Source organism: Vigna radiata, unplaced genomic scaffold, assembly GCF_000741045.1.
Source record: "Vigna radiata var. radiata cultivar VC1973A unplaced genomic scaffold, Vradiata_ver6 scaffold_149, whole genome shotgun sequence".
In the NCBI taxonomy this organism is placed as follows: domain Eukaryota; kingdom Viridiplantae; phylum Streptophyta; class Magnoliopsida; order Fabales; family Fabaceae; genus Vigna; species Vigna radiata.
Window position 1 is genome coordinate 80,636 of NW_014542731.1, and position 21,665 is coordinate 102,300.

A 21,665-nucleotide genomic window follows, 5' to 3' on the forward strand; every position below is an offset into this window, starting at 1 on the left:
CCTAGGGAGACTAGACATAGTAACCTAGTGATTAGGAGTAGGCTCTTTTCACCAAGACATTGAGATTAGGGTAAATTAGAAAGTGACATTAACATTAATGAGAGAGTAGAATTCATAAGCTATATGAGAGTGGAGTAGGAGGAATCGGAAAACCCCAACAACATCATTCAACCATACTGTACAACTGTCAATTGATCAACTTTTGCATGCATATTTCAATTTCGTCTTTTGCATTATAAAACTCTAATTTCCATTTTCTCAAGTCTTATTTAAATCAAGAAATCACACGAACATTTAGGCTTATGAGTCTCTAGGGAAGCGATACTTGGACTTACCGTTTATTATTACTTGATACGATTCGGTACACTTGTCGGACCCTTAACAATGATGCTTTCTTATCGGACGGTCAACCTTTCTTTTGCATCCCAGCTTTCCTCTGACCGTCAATCCTATCCAAGTGCAGCTCTGGTCATCTTCTCCAGGCAGCATCCACTTTACTTACCTTAGGATGCCTTGGTCTCTAGGTACGCACTTCTTGAGCCATTGGAACCTTTCTTCATTTCGCGCGCTCTCTCTTTTCTCTACCGTAACAGAATTTCAAAACAACAACAAACTTAGTCGAATGCAGCACTCATGGATTCGACTATGCAACATTGTTAATCATGTTAGGAATCAGGTAGGCTTCGTTTAACACCAAGAGGGGAGGTGAATTGGTGTTAGTTCAAATTCAAAATCCTTTCGCAATCTTGGTATGAAAATTCAAAGCTTTTGACCTTTCCTTGAAATGCAAGTAATGAAAATTCAATGCAGCGGAAAACCGCAGTTGACTGCTAAACAAATATAGTCGACTGAATTTAAAGAGTGCAGGGATAGAGAAAATCAAACACTGGTTTTTATACTGGTTCGGCCAACAATGCCTACATCCAGTGTCCTTCCATCTCAGGAAGCAAATGCACTATAATGGTTGCGGTTTTTAAAACAAGGAATTTATAGAAGCACCACGCAAACATATAAATCTCCTCTCTAACCCAAAACCAAATATAGCTGCACACACAAAACTAGAATTGCAGCAAGAATCCCCTCTTCTGAAATTTGTACCCACATCGAACAATCCTCAATGTGTCACCAGCACTCTTCAATGAATGCCAAGCTTATCACAGCAAACTTCACAGGTTGCCAAGCCTTCAATCAAACGTAGCAGTCTTCATAGGATGTCAAGCCTTCAAGATCAAACAGAAGCACCTTCTTTGTGCAGATATTGATCAAATAGTATGAGCAATTGACTCCTCCCTTTGAATCTCTCTCAAGCAAGATCACCACTGTCTTCTTGGAGAATTCTTGGAGCTACAAAGAATTCAATCTGAAACAGGAAAATGAAAATGTCAGATCACAAAAGTCTCAGAACAATTCACGTTCTGTCTATTTATAGTTTTCTATTATATCATATTGCTTCTCAATCGAATAGCCTACTAATACAGTCGACTGTATTAAAACAATTATAATAGAAAATCAACACAAAGGCTCCTCAGTCAACAAAATCAATGCACATTTATTATAGTTGACAAGGTCATACAGTCTTAACTAACTTTTTAAAAATATAGCCGTTGGAGCGCGTAGGCTTAACAAAATTTTAAATAGAACAGAAGGTGATGCAGTGAAGCAAAAGCATGAAACGTTGTGTTTCATCAAACCATCCCAAGGGTTTCAGCCCATTTCTTTCACACACTGCTCTCCATTTTAATCAGCACTAGGTTCCTAATTTAGCCCAAATAAACTTCAGCACAACAACTTTAGCTTTTCAGATTGTAGTTTGGCTCAAACAACTTTCTTCAACCCAAACAGCCAACGACCCACTTTATTTCCAATCTAATCAGCTCTTATTCAAGGAGATTAGTGTCCAAGATCTGCACAAAGAATGAATTAAAGGGTTAAAACAATATAAAAGCCTACCGTAGCAAAAAGAAGTGTTATTTATTTTTCTGAATATTTTTACTAAAAGGGAAAAATACCTATTTATTTAAAAAAACTATTTATTTAACTAGAAAGAACAAATCAACTATATTTTTATTTAAAACCTATTTTTATCCTATTTACTCTAAACTATACTGATTCTAATGAATTAAAAGCTAAATTATCCTAAAAGAAGAGTATTAACATAGAAAAATGGGGAAATTTAGAGACTTAACACTTTTTAGAATCTTAATGTTGATCTCTTCTTTGTCAAAGACTTTGCCAAGAGCCATCAGGTGATTTACAATGTGAGTGAATCGTTTATAAACATCATAGATGCTTTCACGAGCTTTCATTCTAAACAATTCATACTCTTCTATCAACAAATTCTTCCTGGCTCTCTTGACTTCATTCGTGCCTTCATGTGTTACCTCTAGAACATCCCACATTTCCTTTGCAAACTTGCATTGGGATATCCTGAAAAATTCATCAATAGTTAGTGCAGAGGCAATAATATTTCTAGCTTTAACATCATACTGAGCCTTTCTATTTTCATCAGCAATCCACTCAGTAAAAGGTTTCAAAACAGTTTCACTATCAACCATTTTTGTAGGCACATATGGACCATTTAAAGTGGCATCCAAAATTCCTTTATCTTGCAATTAAAGAAAGATCTGCATGCGAATTTTCCAAAAAAGGATAATTTTCACTAGCAAACAGAGGTGGTCTGTTTGTTGAAGCACCTTCACCAAAATTTTGAAAATTTGAAGCCATCCCCAGGTTTCACAGTCGAATATAATAAAAACAGAGTCGACTGAATTTTCAAATATCTTATGAAAACCAGCTCTGGTGCCAATTGTTAAGAAACAGGTNGGCTTCGTTTTACACCAAGAGGGGGGGGGGGGGGGTGAATTGGTGTTAGTTCAAATTCAAAATCTTTTCGCAATCTTGGTATGAAATTTCAAAGCTTTTGATCTTTCCTTGAAATGCAAGTAATGAAAATTCAGTGCAGCGGAAAAACGCAGTTGACTGCTAAACAAATATAGTCGACTGAAAATAAAGAGTGCAGGGATAGAGAAAATCAAACACTGGTTTTTATACTGGTTCGGCCAACAATGCCTACATCCAGTGTCCTTCCAACTCAGGAAGCAAATGCACTATAATGCTTGCGGTTTTTAAAACAAGGAATTTATAGAAGCACCACGCAAAAATATAAATCTCCTCTCTAACCCAAAACCAAATATAGTTGCACACACAAAACTAGAATTGCAGCAAGAATCCCCTCTTCTGCAATTTGCACCCACGTCGAACAATCCTCAACGTGTCACCAGCACTCTTCACAGGATGCCAAGCCTATCACAGCAGACTTCAAAGGTTGTCAAGCCTTCAATCAAACATAGCAGTCTTCACAGGATGTCAAGCCTTCAAGATCAAACAGAACTACCTTCTTTGTGCAGATATTGATCAAATAGTATGAGCAATTGACTCCTCCCTTGGAATCTCTCTCAAGCAAAATCACCACCGTCTTCTTGTAGAATTCTTGGAGCTACAAAGAATTCAATTTGAAACAGGAAAATGAAAATGTCAGATCACAAAAGTCATAGAACAATTCGCATTTTGTCTATTTATAGTTTTTTGTTATATCAGATTGCTTCTCAGTTGAATAACCTACTAATATAGTCGAATGTATTAAAACAGTTATAACACAGTCAACACAAAGGCTCCTCAGTCAACAAAATCAATGCACATTTATTACCGTTGACCAGATCATACAGTCTTAACTAACTTTTGAAAAATATAGTCGTTGAAGCGCGTAGGCTTAACAGAATTTCAAACAGAAGAGAAACACAATCGAATATGTGATCCACAATGTCGATTGACACATGAAAAATCACTTTGAAATTCTTTTCAACTCAAAATCTCACATAGCACTGGTTCACAAAATCTGTACAAAGATTTTAGCATAGTCGAATCCATTATGAGTGTATTCGACTGGACTAGAACTTTGTCACAACAAATATAAGTTCATAAGGTGCTTGTGATCTTTTCTTTCTGAAATGTGCAGTAATCAAAAACATTTTATTCCACATTTCAATACAAGCATGTTCCACAAATATAACACTCAATCAATCATAGGAACATACAATGTAAATCAACAAAACATGTTCAGCAGATATGACAAACATTTCAGAACAAGAACATGTAATACTGGAACATGTGTATTGTTATTAAGCATTGTGTTGTCATCAACAAAAACTAGTTTGATATAGAGTCTGTGTTGTCAACAATCTCAATATATCATAGTTTTGAAAAAAAAATTCTTTGAATAATCTCACAGCACACATTGAAAATAGTTTGTGGAAAGACAAGAGTTTTAATCGACTCATGTTAAGTCCCTGGCAAGTGTACCAGATCGTTCTCAAGAAATATAAATGGGTAAGTCCAAGTAATGTTTCCCAAAGGACTCTTAGGCCTTACTTTTCATGTAAACTAATTGCATAAAACTTGAGAAGAAATTAAATTTGGGTTTTGAATGCAAAACAAAAGTAAACATGCAAATGCAGTGATTCAATTAGCAAGGAAAAACTATGAATGAATGGAGTTGTTGGGGTTTACAATTTCATCTTATCCACCGTCATATATCTACTTTTGTTATTTAATTTGCTTATTTATCATATTGTTATCCAAACTTTCTTGGTTTACCCTTAACCCAATCCCTAGCCTCCCCTAGCAATTAATAATGCATGATAAACGGAAGTAAAATACAATTGATCGTCCTACCCCTATCCTTAGGTGGTAATGCTTAATCAAGGAATTCCCCCCAGTTCATGACATTATTGTACGTTCCCGTATCAATAAAGACAAACAACATTTACCGAATGAGTTAAACGATAAAAGCATTAAATATAGGTGTGGAACCCAATAATTGATAAATTAAGCATATGCAACCATATAAACTAAATAAGAATTTGGATATATGAGAGTTTCAAAAGATTACATTGTTCCCCAACAACCTAGGGTTTAGTTCACCATAACCATGGTGAAACTAGATGAAATATGATGAATAATTGGAAGAAATAACGCTAAACTTGGTAGATTGGAGCCTAAGCATCCAAAGAACCTCCTCCAAGGTGTGTGGAATAGCTCTGGACATTTCTCTCTACCAAAAGAATATATTTTGATTCGCACTGGGGCTATATATAAGCCCAAAAAGATAATAGAAAGATTACATAATCTAGCTAATAAAAACAGACAACCGCCAGGCACCTAAGTTCACCGCTCAGCGGTTTCCCCTTTAGCCGGTTGACTGCTCAGCGGTCAGTTTTTCCGTTGATCGATTTTCCTCTAATCGCTTTGGACGCTCAGCGGTCCATTCTAGCGCTCAACGACTCACTTGACCCTTCTTTTCATCCTTTTTCTTCCTCTTTCACGGGTCTAAGTCCACCTTACTTCACTTCCATCTTCAATTCACCTTAAAACCCTGCAAAACAATGTAAAAACAAGCATAATATCTCTAAAACCAACTTCTGACTCTCTCATGACTTAACTAAGTGTTTTACTTGATGTTAAGCTCATTCTAAGTCATAAAGGGTGTGTTTTGATATCAATTTTAAGTATGAAAATAACGGTTTTTAAACCGTTATCAACTCACCCCATAATGAAATCGACTTAAAACTATTGTTTTTCCACGCAATTAAAGTTCAACAATAGTGTTGTGGTTTTCCTTTTCCAAAAACATGTGTCATGCATTCACATATAAAATCACTTATATAACACAGTGAAATGCAATGATCAACACAATAACAATACAATCATGTTCTCATATATGCTCAAAGAGATTCAACACATTGATAATAAGCATATAACATGTAAACATAGAACATGTAACACACATTACACATGTGTTATTAATTACGTGTTGTCATCATCAACAACTCAGATATTACTGAGATTGTGGGTTCAGCTAAACTTGTGCTCCCCCTAACAACAATCTCAACAAGAAAGATGTTGAAAGGGGGAGCATTAGACTCCAAACAAATTGGTTTTTGATGACGAGTAGTTCATGATGAGTAGAAGATGTTCTAATCATTCTTACACAACACAATTAGTAAACAAATGTTTAAAATAATAACAAGTTTGTGTTAGATGTGTACATCATGAGTTGTTGAATAAAATAGGCTTAAACAATTTAAGATTATATAGTTCTGGTAGTATTAATCGATTACATAAGTAATATAATCTGTTAAAAGAAGCCAAAACTAATAGAAAGAAAAAACAGGGTAAAACTATCTATTATAATCGATTACATAAGTAGTATAATAGATTAAAACAGAAACTTAGGCATAATCCATTATGCAGACAATCTAATATGTGTGGATAATGTTAAATGAAGCAAAACAAGACATAATGTCATTTTAATTGATTACATTAGTTATCTAATCGATTAAACCAGAAACTTTGGTCTAACCAATTATGCTAACAACCTAATTCAAACAATGTTGATTAATGATTTCAAGATTCAAGATTCTTTAAAGATTTAAAAAGCTTTTGAAATCCAATTCACACACCCTCCCCCCCCGACTCTTGGCTTGAGATATAGGGGCTACTTTTCTAACAAAGGATGAATTAATTATGTATGTGCCATAAAGGGAAAACAATGAGCTATGAGATGGATGAAAAAGAACAAAGTTAGGGTATGTTTTAGAACATACAAAAAAACAAATTTAGACAAAAGAACTAAGTTGAGACACCAGAATAAAGAAAAGTAATACACTAAACTAAGTCAATGAAAGGTGTACTAAAAGGAAATGTAAATGAAAAAGAAAATAGGTTGCAAGAAAGGAAAAACAAGGTTGGAGCAGACACTGACTCTAGGCACATGCATGTTTTTGTTTTCCCTTTTAGCAATGAGTCTTGCTCATCTTGTAAAACATAGTCCTTTGATACCCCAACCACTTTACAAGCCCCAAAAGACCTTAGTGATCTTTTTCACTTGTGTGTACATGGTAGTTGGAAGTGAGATATAAAACTAAGTGGACATTTGTAAACGTGCTTAGAGTGTAAACACTTAAACACATGGGATGATAAATTCTTAGATACTAAACAAAGATTCATTGAGAGACTATATCTTGATTCTAGCGTATGAGTATGAACTATGTTTGTGTCTTGAGTGATTATCCTTGATATTCAAGTCAATATTGTGATTACATTCCCTTAAATTTGGATCAAATAGTTGTGAATGAGTTCTTATTCCACATTGTGAGATTTTTCAGAAACCATTATATGGAAATGATTATGCTTTGTTTAGGGATAAACCAAAAGCTAAAGTTAGGGTATGGTAATAAATAGAGCTGTCAAAACGGGTAACCCGGCTTGACCCGGCCCAGCCCACCACGGGTTGGTCACTTAGTGAGCCAACCTAACCCGACTCATTTATTAGCGAGCCAGAAAAACTTGAACCCGGCTCGACCCACAACGGGTTGGTGGGTAAACGGGCTGGCTCACTAGCCCATTTAATTACATTTTTTAAGAAATAAAAAAAAATACAAACTTTCCATAATTTAAATTTAAAAAATTTTCACTTCCAAAAAATTATGTTAAAGACAATTCAAAATAATAATAAAAAGTACAATATAATCCAAATGTCATTCAAAAACAAACACAGAAAACATACAAATAAGTTTCTTATATTCATCATTTTTTGTTCTTGTTGTAACCCTTGACTCTTGTTCTTGTTGTCTCCAAATTCACTAATAAAGATTTTTCTAATATCAGAACAATTTCGACAATCAATAAAAAAATATTAGTAAAAAATAAGAGAACCAGTACTCAACAACATCAACAAAAAATTAATAGTTTAACCTGTAACATAATTTCCCAAATTCAAAGATATCAAAAAGAGCTTGTTCAAATAATGTATACTCAAATTATTTGAATAAAATGAACAAAATTTGATACAAGCATGTCAGAACATGAAAAAATCATTCCATGTCATCAAATCCCCCAGAACAAAAAACAAATTCGCAAACCCCTATTTTTGTCATTATAGGGTTTTTGAAAAAAGAAAAGAAAGAGAAGTGAGAAAACAAAAATGTGGAGAAAAGAGAAGAAAAAAGGAAGGGTGTTTTACCTGTTCCTTGAAGAATTTCAGTGAAGTGAGGGTAAGAGCACCGTCAAATGAGAGCAAGTATCATGAGAGTGATTTGTGTTTTTAGGGTTTCATAAATAAAATAATAAATTAAAAAAATAAAATTAGGTAGGTGGGTTGGTAGGCCAACCCGGCTCACCACGGGTTCAATCTGCATGAGTTCGATCTAAATGAGACGGGTTGAAATCTGACCCGCACATAAGTGGGTTCTATTTTTCAAACCCAACCTGGCCTGAACCCGTGACGGGCCGGGTTGGCTCGCGGATTGTGACCCATTTTGACTGCTCTAGTAATAAGTGTCTAGTTTACTTAATATTGCTTCTGACTTTGACACTTATCTTATATGAGTTTGACATAATTCTTAGTGAAACAAATCCTTTTACTTTAGATAATAGAATGGAGAAAACCTACATAGGGAGGACATATCAAAGTATGACCAACACCTTTGGAACTAAAACAACACGTTTAATTTCTATAAAAACATAGTCTTGCTATGTTATTTTTATGATTTTTTTTGTAGCTTAGTTCTAGGAACTTTTAAACATCAATTATAACAAATTTTAGGTGAACCATGAGAAGTGGACAACAACTCCTTATGCTTGTACTTGGAATCATTATTATGAGCGGCTAAATGCTTCTTTACTGGGATTAAATGTAACTATTTTAACTCTTTATATTGTTGTTCGATTTGATATACGTTATGTTCTTTCTTTATGTGTTGGTGATTTGATTTATATTTGATGACTTGATCACTCATCCTATTTCCTTAACTTTAATTGAGTGGAAACTGTTTTAACTTTAGATCCAATCATATCTCTTAAAGTTGTTAGATGTCACATTGTTAACAATGTTTATCCCTCTTTTTCTTTCTCAAAAATTTTTCCTAGTCTCTTTTGGGTTGTACATAATTAGAAATAGAGTAGATTTTTGTTAAGGTTTAAAAATAATAATTTTGTAAAATTGTGTTTAATTTTGGTTTTTAATATATAAGTGTGTCTTTTTAATAATTTATCTCTCTTTCTCTTGGAGAAAAATAAAAAATTTATGTTTGTTTAAATAGACTCTAATTTTGCATATTTTGGATTTAACCTCTTTCTTATAATTTTCTAATTATCTTATTTTTAAGATGGCCCCTAGTCAATTAAGGGCTGGGTTGTCCTAATCAAAACACAAAGTACGGAAGAAGTGAAACGTGGGAAAAAGGGATATATTAGCACTCAAACGAAGCTGTATTAGAGACTCAAACGAAGGCTTGAAGGTTTCGAGTAGCTGAACCATGGTCTACAAAGTTGCGTTTGACATTAGAGTTAGTTCTTGTTTTTTCCTTTTGTATAAAGTATAGATCAGAGTAGGAAGAGCCGACGAGGGATCCATTTATTTTTTCTTTTCTGTCATCTGATAGAGGTAGAGAATACAGATCATTTCTTTTCTTTCTTCCTGTTTGGTTAGAGTGGGTACTCTTTTTTATTCCATATCCAATTTTAGATTTTGTTTTTTAAGATTATATAACTTTTCCAAGTTTAAATTTTTGTTTTGACATATCATAATAATCGGATTTAAAGTTTAGGATTTAACACGTAAATTGGTGCTATTTTGACATGTCATTCTTAAGACATGGCTGTTTGTTTAAAGTGGGTGTTATTTTATATTGCAAGTCTAACCACTGTAAATGGATAAAGGAAAAATGAATTATCGGTTAAATTAATTATTAGTCTGGGAATTGGTTATATATAGGAAATATATTAACACCTACCATGTTCGTTCTAACGTTATTACGTGCAAATAAATTTAATTTTTAAAATATTTATTTTTCCATTGAACACAATTTTTATATCTTTTTCATTAGGCAAATATTTATGAAAATATTTATGTGGGTCCATAAAGATTAATCTAACTCCTACATTTTTAATTTACAATGGTAAATCAGGTTATATAATTTTCTGTTGTGTAAAGAAATATTTGTTTTGAAGAAAAATAATCCGACAAGAATTAACTCTATTTTCAGGTTTTTCTATTCATAATGAAAAATATAAATCATATAGTTCGTGACAACTACCGGTTTGTGACGGCTGGCAAGGAGATTAGTGGAACAAGAATAAGGACATGCAGGCGACGACTTCACATGTGTTCAATAGTGGAGAGATCTATGGTGGGGGTGCGAAGAGAGAGAACAAGAGCTATAAATGTGAAGGTTAAGTTTTGGGCTAATAGCCCATTTCAAAACCGTGTGTAAATAGCAAACAGAGGCCCAAAAGCATAAATTAATTAATAAATAATCATTTTTTGGATTATAATCTTTTTTACCATCTTGGTTTTAGTGTTAATTTTTTTCATTTTTACTTTTCTCAAATTAATTACAAATTCATTTTTGTTTCTAAAACTAAATTTTTATTATTCAAACTAAATATACCATATTTTATTGATGTCCGCCCTTCTAATTCTAGTTATTTCATCCCTACATCGAATACTTTGTCTTTATACGCAAATGAAAAATATATATTAGCAAATGTATATTGGATGATTATCCTTCACTACTTACAATATTATAAATCCTTTTTACTTTTAATATACTTCTCAGAGACTTACTTTTACACCATATATATATATAATACATTTATTTTCTATAAGCCCATATCTTAAACAAATATTTGCAATGCGAACATTAGACTACGTTACTGGGGTCTGATGTCGCTGCTCTTAACCTAATTGAGTCATTTTACTTTGCAAATTAAATTTGAATGAAGTTCGAGCAAAGATCAATGATTTCATTGGCTTTTAAGTATTGTTACTTAGCAAACACAAGTCATGAATGCTAAGGTCTTTCGAGAGTTTTGGAAACGGTGAAGATGTTTAACAATTATAAAGGTTAATTTAATCCTTCCACTAATGAATTGTCTAATGAAATTAATTGTCTCGTATGACTTTATTAGTTTATGTTATCATCTAAATTGAAAACATTATGATTGTTGCTCTAAATATAAAGAATCTATAAATTGCAGTTTTTTTTTTTTGTTGAATTAAAACTTACAAATAATTTCAGCCAAAATACAAATAAGAATATTTGGTGGAACTGAGATTATATAATTACGTGTACGTTTGTATGATTATGTTCATATACTTGTGCGTCTGGATTTATGCATGTCACTTATTTCTAGTTTTAGATGTAAGTTTAAGTTTGTATGAGATTACATAATCATAATGTCTACTAATTAAGTAATCATAATCAGAATTCAGAACTACTAATAACAAGAATGTCACTATGCAAGGAATACACAATCGTTGATGCAAGTCCATCTATTGCATTGAGACCTACATATACAAGTCTTGTATTAACACATGCTGTTTCGACCATAATCACTATAATGGAGCAACTTTCTCCATTTTCTGTTAATGATAAATTTGGAGAAGGGACATTGTTTCAAAGGAATCAAAATGGTACACCCAATCGTAACTCACGACAAATCTTAACTTGTAAACCTTTTCTCTTCTAAATGGATTTTTGGGTCAAAATTTGTTTTATCAGAAAAGAAAAAGAAATATATATATATATATATATATATATATATATATATATATATAAACAACGGAGTACTTGGGTATTCAAAATAGTGTGAAGCAGTACTGATAAATTCCACTAATTTAAATCAACTATATGGTCTTAGATGTTGTTCTGTGGCTGCAACAGCAAGGATACCATACCACAGCAACATGATATTCACAAGTTGCACAAGTTTTTATATGTATTCTTCTTTGTCCTGAAAACAAAAATGAGAACCAACAAGCCTTCTCCAAAAAACCAGATTTTAGTTATATTATGTTTCCCGCTCATTCCGATCAACCCCTCTTTTTAAATTGTGACTCTACTTTCTATCTACCTTATATTTTCTTCTATCACTGACATGTGAACTCCCCAATTCACAAATTTGTAAACTACAGGTTGTCTCCTTGCTTATCTTTTAGGTTTGTGTGTTTCATATATACTTATACATGGATCTTATATAGCAAACCGGATTAAGATACCAATCTGAATAGGAAAAATTTACGTTGGGGTACTTGTTTCTAATCCAAGTCCACACATTCATATATGCTATAGTAAAAACTTCCTCCTCTGCATCAACATTTCCCATTTCTAGAAAGAACAAATTTTCTATGTGCCCACAATATCCAAATGTAGGCCATCCATAGACTCTTCCAGATTCTACTTCATTTGTTATTAAATTGTTGATAACTAAAACTTTGGAAATGTCTTCTAGGTTGACAATGGGAGACAATAGTATTATTTATCCTGTTATAGCACCTGTTACATACATGGTTAAGTATTTTGCTGGTAAAAAACAAATGACATGTTTCCACCAGCGATCCACACATGACACAAATCATCTCTTATTGCAATTGCTCTTTTAGTTAAATTGTCTTTTATTTATTATCAACTTCTGAGAAAAATATTGTGTCGTAGGAAGTGTTTTTATTTTCCAAAATTCCTTAAACATGTCAGTATCCTCCCCTCCCCTGCAATTTTATAATTTGTTGTAGGCCGATTTTACTGTGTATATTACCGTTTCAGTGTCATTCCATATCCACATATCCCCTTTTTCTTTATTTAAAGTAATTCCTACTAATTCTTGAATTTATATATCTACTTGTACCCTTTCCCACTCAAATCACTCACGAACATCCTCTCATTTAACCCATGCTATCTTTCTAGTTTCCATCTTCCATCCCTACAAAAGTGTACTTTACATTTTCCTAATTTCAGCTCCTACCTTGGTAATATAAAGAGTGACAAGTAAAAATTGGTACTTCTGTAAGAATAGATTTTTAATAAACACACTCTTCCTATAAAAGTAAACTATCTTCCTTTCCTTCTTGCTAATATTTTCAAAACTTTGTTCAGAACTGGCTACCAGAACTTAATTTCCTCGGATTGCCCTCCGCATTTATTCCAAGGTACGTAAATGGTAAATGCAATGATGCAATAAGAGTTCTCAATGATTGATGTGACTATCACCCTTATTTTACTATTGTGAAAGTTCACCTTAAGGCCAGACACCAATTCCAAACATCTTATAGTGCCTCTTTTACAGTCATTATCTTCTCAATTTGAGCCTTACGTATTAATAGTGTGTAATCTGCAAATTCTCCAAGCCTTAATATAGAATTTGGAAGATAGAAAGCAAATAAAATGGCAGTGAGAGGCTAACAGTTCAAAGGGAAAACACTTGCCATTTTGGTGAGACCCGTTCAGAATATCCTGACACTGGAACTCATTCATATCTAGTGTCGTATCCATTCTCCTATTTAACATTTTACTCATATATAGAGCATATTCACTCATTGACTCAGCAGGAAGCGAGAGAAGCGGAATCTACAGTTGAGGCAACAGAGTCGGAAGCAGGAACCTTACTCCTCTTACGCTTCGGCACCATTTTTGTTGGTTTCAGGCTTCTCCGGGAATCTTCAGGGATTAGGTTACGAACTTCGTCCATACTCTTCGACAGGCTCGTAACTCGGAAGCTCTCATCAGAGGAAGCAGGCAACGCGCTCTTGCCTTCGGAGAAACTTATTCTCTCGACGGAGGTTACGCAGCACTCTTGCCATTTGAGCTCTGCCAAATCCGCCACCACTTCCTCCAACGCCACCGCCGCAAACGCCGAGACGCTGTCACGCAGGGTCGAACGCGGCACATCTACGAGATCCAGCGACTCCACCGCCTCCACCAGCACCTTCTGCCAACGGAATCCAGATAGGTTTTTGCAATTTCTCAAAACCAAAACCTATTCGATAATCATCTCCTGTTGTTCGAAGATTTGCGGACAGAGACCTAAACTACCCAAGCAATCTAGAACTTCTAATCTCAAAGCGCGTTAAATTTAAAAGAAAGTGAGGAATAAAAATTAAGAAGAAAACGGTGAAAATAGGCAACGTTTTCCCGCAAATTTTTGTTACTAACCAAACGGAAGTTATGATTAGCTTGATAGAGAAAAGAACCTTGGGAGCGTTGTGGATTTTCTTGAAGCCATGAATGCGGATGACCTGTGACAGTAGGAGGAAGAAAAACTAACAATGAAATGCATAGTGTTGAGAGAAAATTGACAACGAAAATGAGAATTGAAAAGTTCATAGAACGAATGGAACCTGATTAAGTTGATTCATTGTTAGGTGAAGCGTTTGCCGAGAATGAAGGAAGTGGAGATAATCCTCCAGCCACACTTTGTCGTTCTTCGAAGGCCGTTTCTTCATGGAGCTTCCTTGCGATTGCGGAATCGCGGTTGGTAATTCTTCTGCCATTCTTTATAAACAGAAAGAGAGAAGCGTAACGTTTTATACCACTATTGCACGCGCGTCATATTTTTTAAATATTTATGATATTATATTAATAAATAGTGATATTACAATTTGAATAAGTTAATATATAAAATAAATTTATATTTATTATGAAGAAAGTGAAATATTCATTGGTATATATACATATACACATATTCTTTAGAAAAATAAATCATTAAATTAAAGCTTCCTAACTGTGTATCAATTATTTTTTTATTGAGAGACCAAATAACGATTTATGTTCATGATGCACTTGAGTTTTCCTGTAATGCATATAAATTTTTTTTCTATAATGAGTTTTTGTATCAAATTACAATAGTGGGAATATATTAATTTTGTTTTTTTTAAAGTCATAATTTACCTTTTAAAGAGTTTTTTTAATTTTATATAGAAACATCATCCATAATTTCTTGAATTTTAAAGACCTAAAAGAAAAAAAAAATATAATGTATATGACACATTAATAGTATATTATAGGATAAAAGACGGAATAAGTAACACTAAAAAAAATAATTAGAATTACTTACGACAATAATATGAAAACAGTCCAAATTAGTTAGTAATAATTGTTTTCCGACAACACATTAATAGTATATATATTCGTGTATCTTCTTTTTTTCACCCAACTTTCTTTTTTTTTTTTTTAAATGTTCTTGCTTGGCTAAAGATTGATAGCCGATGAGAAGTTACCATCTAGTCAATCCTTGGGAGGTTGGTTATTGTCAATGTGAATAGATCGACATTGTTGATAAAAACATAACCTATCAAGCTTTTTCCTTCTTCTACTACAATGTTTATCTTCTTGGTCTTTCCAACTGTTTCTATCTTGACATCATTTTCTAATAGGGGTTGAGATTCCCCATTATAATGGCATTAGCCGAGTCCACTCCTTAGATGTAGACTCGGTGATGTAACACTACTTAGCGGTCTTTTAGTCCTCGTAAACTGCGATGATGTTTTCGAATGTCGAGGGAAACTTCATAGCTAAGTGTGGGTGGACACCACCACTCCCAACATATTTGGAATAAATGTACCAGCTGCAGAATCTGATAGGAAAGAAAATAATGTTGTAAATATACAAATAGAGGAACAAAATATGGAAAATGATGGGGTAGTTACTAACAACCCGAAAAGTCAAGGAGTGAGACGTGGGGCTAGGCCACGTACTCGAAATAGAATGCTGAAGGATTTTGTGTAAGGGATCTTGAATATATGGAAAGAGAAAGTGAGAGGGGCGGGTATGAGAATTCTGGTATCTTCCTCTCTGTCTGTTATGTGGTTCTTTTCTTATCTCTGATTGTACATTCCTTTTGATTCCATTTTGGTTGAGAGTGGAATGGGTATGACAATTCAATAAAACAGTACAATCATTTCGTTGTTTTCTATTTTTTGTGCTCTTCTGACCTCATAACAATTGGTGCTTTCATTGACCATGGCAGAAAACACACGATTGAAGGATCTCCAAGCAGTGGTTAAACGACATTTTGAAACCATGGAGAGGTATTACTTAGACCTCCAAAATCAGATGGCAAAATTGGAATCGGTGAATGCTGCTCGTTTTGAATGCCTTGAGACAGTGGTGCAAGCCAATGATTCCATATTCAATCAAATTTTCGAGGCTTTGGAGACTCTGCTACAGCGTCATGCGTCCTCTTTCGGGTCCGTCCATGGTGCCTCGAACTCGTCTCGGCCGCCCTTTCAGATATGAAACGTGAAGCTCGATTTTCCGTGCTGTGATGGTCACAATGTCTTGGATTGGATATTTAAGGCTGAACAGTTTTTTGAGTATTACGCAATTGATGAGGTTGATCGATTGTCTATTGCCTCGGTTCATCTAGAGAATGACGTCGTCCCTTGGTTCCAAATGATGCAACGCTCCACTCCTTTCCATTCTTGGCACGAGTTTATTGAGGCCTTAATACTGGATTTTGGACCAACTGCATATGAATGTCCTTTAGCTTCTTTATTCAAGCTTAACCAAACTGGTACTGTTGGTGAGTATTACAAAGCATTTATTGGTTTAGTTAATCATGTGTCTAGTATCAATAATGAGGCTCTATTGGATTGTTTTTTGAGTGGCCTTCAAACTGAGATTCGCAAGGATGTTATGGCTTTATCTCCGCCTAGCCTGGTCAAGGTTGTGGCCTTAGCCAAATTGTTTAAGGAAAAATATAACCCCCCAGTGCAACCAAGAACCATGTATACCTACCTAGACCTTCACCCAGTACTCCTTACCGCACCTCATATAATACCAAGACAGATACCTCTTCTAGCCTACCTAAATCCACCTTACCACCTTTACTTCCTAATCCCAACCTTAAAACTTTGTCTCAAACCAACAAACACCATCAAATAATAAAACTTTCCCCCGCAGAAATGCAACTTCAAAGAGAAAAAGGCCTTTGTTATTTTTGTGATGAGAAATTTTTCTTTAATCATAAGTGTCCCAATCGTCAAATGATGCTGCTGCAATTAATTGATGACGATTTAAGGGATAATCGTGAACCCAATCCCCCTGATTTATTACAAACTAAGGGGGAATTATGTAAACCTAAACATCATCTTTCACTCAATGCCATGAAAGGCGTTGGTGGTGTGGGCACCGTTGGCTTCACTGGACATATTGGTCCTCTTGCCGTTAAGATTTTGGTTGATGGCGGCAGTTCTGACAACTTTATCCAACCTCGCATTGCTCAATTTTTAAAGCTCCCAATTGAACCTGTTACTGGCTTTCAAGTTTTTGTCGGCAATGGTCAATCCATGACAACTGAGGGGTTGATACAACAGCTAGAGGTGACAATTCAGGGTCATCAATTGATTGTTCTCGTGTATTTGCTTCCGGTTTCAACTGCTGACCTTGTTTTAGGGTCTTCTTGGTTAGCTACTCTTGGTCTGCACATTGCAGACTGTGCCACGTCTACTCTTAAATTTTTTCAGCAAGATAAATTTGTGGTTTTGCAAGAGGAACATATGATCCAACCTCAACCAATTCAATTACATCATATGCGCCGAATGCAGCGTACATAATCTATAGCGGAATGTTTTTCCATTCAGCTAGTGCAGCCTGAGATTTCTAACAACTTGCCTATTCAATTTCCTACTGACTTATCCCCTGATTTGGTAGCATTATTACACAAGTATCAAAACATTTTTCAGCCTCCATCAGGCCTGCCACTGCCAAGACCACAAGACCATGCTATTCCGTTACAAGCAGGCACTAAACCAGTTAAAGTTCGTCCTTACAACTATCCTCATAACCAAAAGGAGCAAATTGAAAAATTGGTTCTTGAAATGCTTGAGCAGGGAATTATCCAACCTAGCACGAGTCCTTTCTCATCTCCTATTTTGTTGGTCAAGAAAAAGGATGGATCATTGAGGTTTTGCACGAATTATCGAGCCTTGAATGCTGTAACTATCAAGGATAGTTTCCCCATGCCCACTATAGATGAATTATTGGACGAGCTATATGGTGCACAATATTTCTCAAAGTTGAACTTACACTCCACGTATCATCAAATTTTGGTTCAACCCGCTGATCGTCATAAAACGGCTTTTCGCACACATCATGCCCATTACGAATGGTTGGTCATGCCATTCGGCCTCACTAACGCGCCACCCACTTTTCAAAGCTTGATGAACCACATTTTTCAACCGGTTTTATGCAAATATGTGTTTGTTTTCTTTGATGATATTCTAGTTTATAGCCCTTCTTGGGTGACACATCTAACTCATTTGGAACTAGTTTTGCAAACTTTACAAGAACACTTGTTGTACGCTCGACTTTCTAAGTGTTCTTTTGGCTTGCGCAAAGTACACTATTTGGGACATGTGGTTTCCGGTTCTGGTGTTGCGATGGACAAGAGTAAAGTACAGGCGATGTTAGATTGGCCTCGTTCGGAGAATATTAAACAACTTCGGGGTTTCTTGGGACTCACCGAATATTATAGATGTTTCATCAAGTCGTATGCTACCGTGGCAGCATCCCTTACTGATTTGCTAAAAAAAGAAGCTTTTGCTTGGAATCCTGCTACCGAGAATGCATTCCAGTTATTAAAACAAGCCATTACTACCGCTCCTGTCATGGCTCTTCCGAATTTTACCCAGCCTTTTACTCTTGAAACTGAGGCTTCAAGGACTGGAATTGGTGCAGTGCTGAGTCAAAATGGTCACCTTATTGCTTTTTTCTCCAAAAAGATAGCCCCTAGAATGCAGAAACAGTCCGCCTATATTAGAGAACTGTTAGCTATCACTCAAGCATTGGCCAAATTTCGACACTATTTGTTGGGACATAAGTTTATCATCCGAACAGATCACAAAAGTTTAAAATGTTTGCTTAACCAGTCCTTACATACTCTGGAGCAACAAGCTTGGCTTCATAAATTTTTGGGCTATGACTTCACTATTGAATATAAACCAGGCACAACTATTATGGTTGCAGATGCGTTGTCACATGTTTTTTTTATGGCTTGGTCCGAGCCTCAATCCCAATTCTTACTTGAGTTAAAGCATGCTCTCCAGGTTGATCCTAACTTTCATGCACTAATCCAATTATGTACAGCCAATGCTCCTCCTTATACGCGTTACAAATTGCAAGATGGGTTGCTTTATTGGAAGGATCGCCTAGTGTTACCATCACCCAATCCTTTGATTCACAAGGTGCTTCTAGAATATCACAATTCCCCGATTGGGGGCCATGCTGGTATTGCCAGAGCGTTAGCCCGTATTTCTTCACAATTTTATTGGCCTAAAATGCGAGAGGACGTTACTAAGTTTGTGCACCAGTGTATTATATGTCAACAGGCCAAAGTGAGTCAATCACTCCCTGCGGGTTTGTTACAACCCCTACCGATACCCTAGCAAGTGTGGGATGATGTCGCTATGGATTTTATCACTGGGTTGCCAAATTCATATGGGTTCACAGTTATTATGGTGGTGATTGATAGACTGTCCAAATACAGTCATTTTGTGCCTTTAAAGTCAGATTACAATAGCAAAATCATTGCTAAAGCTTTCATGTTACATATCGTCAAGTTGCATGGTGTTCCAAAGTCCATCGTGTCGGATCGCGATAAGGCTTTTACCAGTTCCTTTTGGCAACACTTATTCAAATTGCTGGGCACAACGCTAGCTATGAGTTCCGCGTACCATCCGCAAACGGATGGCCAATCTGAGGCCTTGAATAAATGTTTAGAGATGTTCTTGTGCTGTTTCACTTTTGAAAATCCTAAGTTGTGGTTAAAACATTTGACATGGGCAGAGTATTGGTATAACACATCATTTCATACAAGCTTGGGTATGACACCATTCAAAGCATTGTATGGACGAGACCCACCTACTTTAACTCATTATCAATACAGCCCAACCGACCCAACTGCTATTCAAGATTAACTCACTGTGAGAGACCATCTCTTAGACCAATTGAAATGTAACTTGTCCAAAGCTCAGCAGCGTATGAAGCACCAAGCTGATAAAAAGCGGTATGATATGTAGTTTCAAGTTGGTGATCTGGTTTTGGTCAAACTACAGCCTTATAGACCACATTCAGTGGTCTTACGCAAGCACCAGAAATTGTCTATGCGTTATTTTGGACCATTTAAGGTGGTTGCTAAGGTGGGTGTTGTTGCATATAAATTGGAGCTTCCAGAGACTGCCCGTATTCACCCAGTTTTTCATATTTCTCAGCTGAAACCATTCAAAGGAGAAAGCCATAAGCCTTATATGCCACTTCCTCTTACAACTTCTAAAGTGGGTCCCATCTTACAGCCTGTGGCCATTCTACAAACTAGAACAATTTTACAAGTTTCTAAGTTCTGTTCTCAGGTTTTGGTCCAATGGGATCCTTGCAACAATGAGGATACATCTTGGGAGGACATCGATTTTATTAAAAGTAGTTTCCCTCACATCAACCTTGAGGACAAGGTTGTTTTCAAAGGGGAAGGCAATGTAATAAATGTACCAGCTGCAGAATCTGATAAGGAAGAAAATAATGTTGTAAATATACAAATAGAGGGGAAAAATATGGAAAATGATGGGGTAGTTACTTACAACCCGGAAAGTCAGGGAGTGAGACGTGGGGCTAGGCCACGTACTTGAAATATAATCCTGAGGGATTTTATGTAAGGGATCTTGAATATATGGAGAAAGAAAGTGAGAAGGAGGGGTATGAGAATTCTGGGATCTTGAATATAATTCTGTTCTTTTCTTATCTCTGATTGTACATTCCTTTTGATTCCATTTTGGTTGAGAGTGGAATGGGTATGACAATTCAATAAAATAGTACAATCATTTCGTTGTTTTCTTTTTTTTTTTTTTTGTGCTCTTCTGACCTCAAAACAATATTCAGCAATGGGTGTCCTAGACGTACTTGCGATAATAACCAAGTACCTGACTAGTGTGGTCTTGGTCAACCTTCCATCTCTAAAGGTTGTGTGGAAATTAATGTACTCTCTGATAAAGACTTTTTCTCCATGAACTACTTTGATCCATCAACATCTTCTTGATCACAAAGTTCTCAACTTTCATTATAATCACCATGGGATCGTTTGATTTGTGCCCACCCCTTGAAAATCCATGTTAGAAAATGTGATGGGTGGCATCCTCTTACATAAAAAATTTTGGGACACCGCTTTCGTTGACTGGATCGTCCTCAAGTGCCTCATTCTCACTAAAGACATCGCTCTGCCTCCTTTGAAGGCTCCGAATATAATGTTAATAGTGCATCTCGAGGGAGGCTTGTCGCCGAAACTTCTATCTTTTTGTTTGACCGAATCTTCCTTTTGTTCTTGTCTCTATCTCTTCTCCCTTCTCTTTGGTCATCTCTACGGTCATCATAACTCTTGTACATGAAGCGAGAACTCCCTTCATAATCTTGCCATACAAATCATTTCAGGTGCCCGACACGAATCACCTATTTCACCTTGTGGCAAAGAGCAGTGCACTCATCAATAGTATAATCGTTATTATGGTGATACTTGCAATACTTAGTCATATTCGTGTTTGGCGGGTTCTGGGACTTCTTGGGTACAGGGATGAGGTCGACTTGAAGTGATTCCTCCAATACTCGTGACCTGGGGACCTTAAGCGGGGTATATTGCGAGAACTTGGTCGACCTTGGTTCTTTGTACTAGGGATTGTTCTTCCTTCCAGAGTCCCGATTATTACCCTTCCTCTCAACGGAGTACATTATTTTCGCCCTCACTATACGATACTCCTTGACCTCTTTTAGACGAATGAACTTTGTAGT

At 35.6% G+C, this 21,665-nt stretch overlaps 1 protein-coding gene across 4 annotated transcripts; it reads right to left on the reverse strand.

Moving 5' to 3' along the window:
• Window positions 1-13,090: 13,090 nt before the first annotated feature.
• On the reverse strand, window positions 13,091-14,378 carry LOC106780626. 4 transcript variants are annotated; one of them, XM_022777052.1, is made up of 3 exons: window positions 14,234-14,378; window positions 14,087-14,131; window positions 13,091-13,821 (listed from the first exon to the last, which is right to left on the reverse strand). In XM_022777052.1, the coding sequence occupies exons 1-3, from the start codon at window positions 14,336-14,338 to the stop codon at window positions 13,438-13,440; spliced, it is 534 nt and encodes a 177-aa protein (XP_022632773.1). In that variant the 5' UTR covers window positions 14,339-14,378; the 3' UTR covers window positions 13,091-13,437. The 4 variants fall into 4 exon arrangements, with proteins under 4 accessions (XP_022632773.1, XP_014524407.1, XP_022632772.1 ...); XM_014668921.2 differs by having other exon boundaries at window positions 13,091-13,824; XM_022777051.1 differs by having other exon boundaries at window positions 14,087-14,155.
• Between the last annotated feature and the right edge of the window lie 7,287 nt (window positions 14,379-21,665).

Bases quoted from the DNA above. Each gene is read 5' to 3' on its own strand.
- LOC106780626 (XM_014668920.2), bottom strand. From the start codon at position 14,338: ATGAAGAAACGGCCTTCGAAGAACGACAAAGTGTGGCTGGAGGATTAT. The intron at 14,156-14,233 runs GTTCCATTCGTT...TTTCATTGTTAG, and splicing joins CAATGAATCAACTTAATCAG to TTTTTCTTCCTCCTACTGTC. The intron at 13,825-14,086 runs GTTCTTTTCTCT...TTCCGTTGGCAG, and splicing joins AAATCCACAACGCTCCCAAG to AAGGTGCTGGTGGAGGCGGT.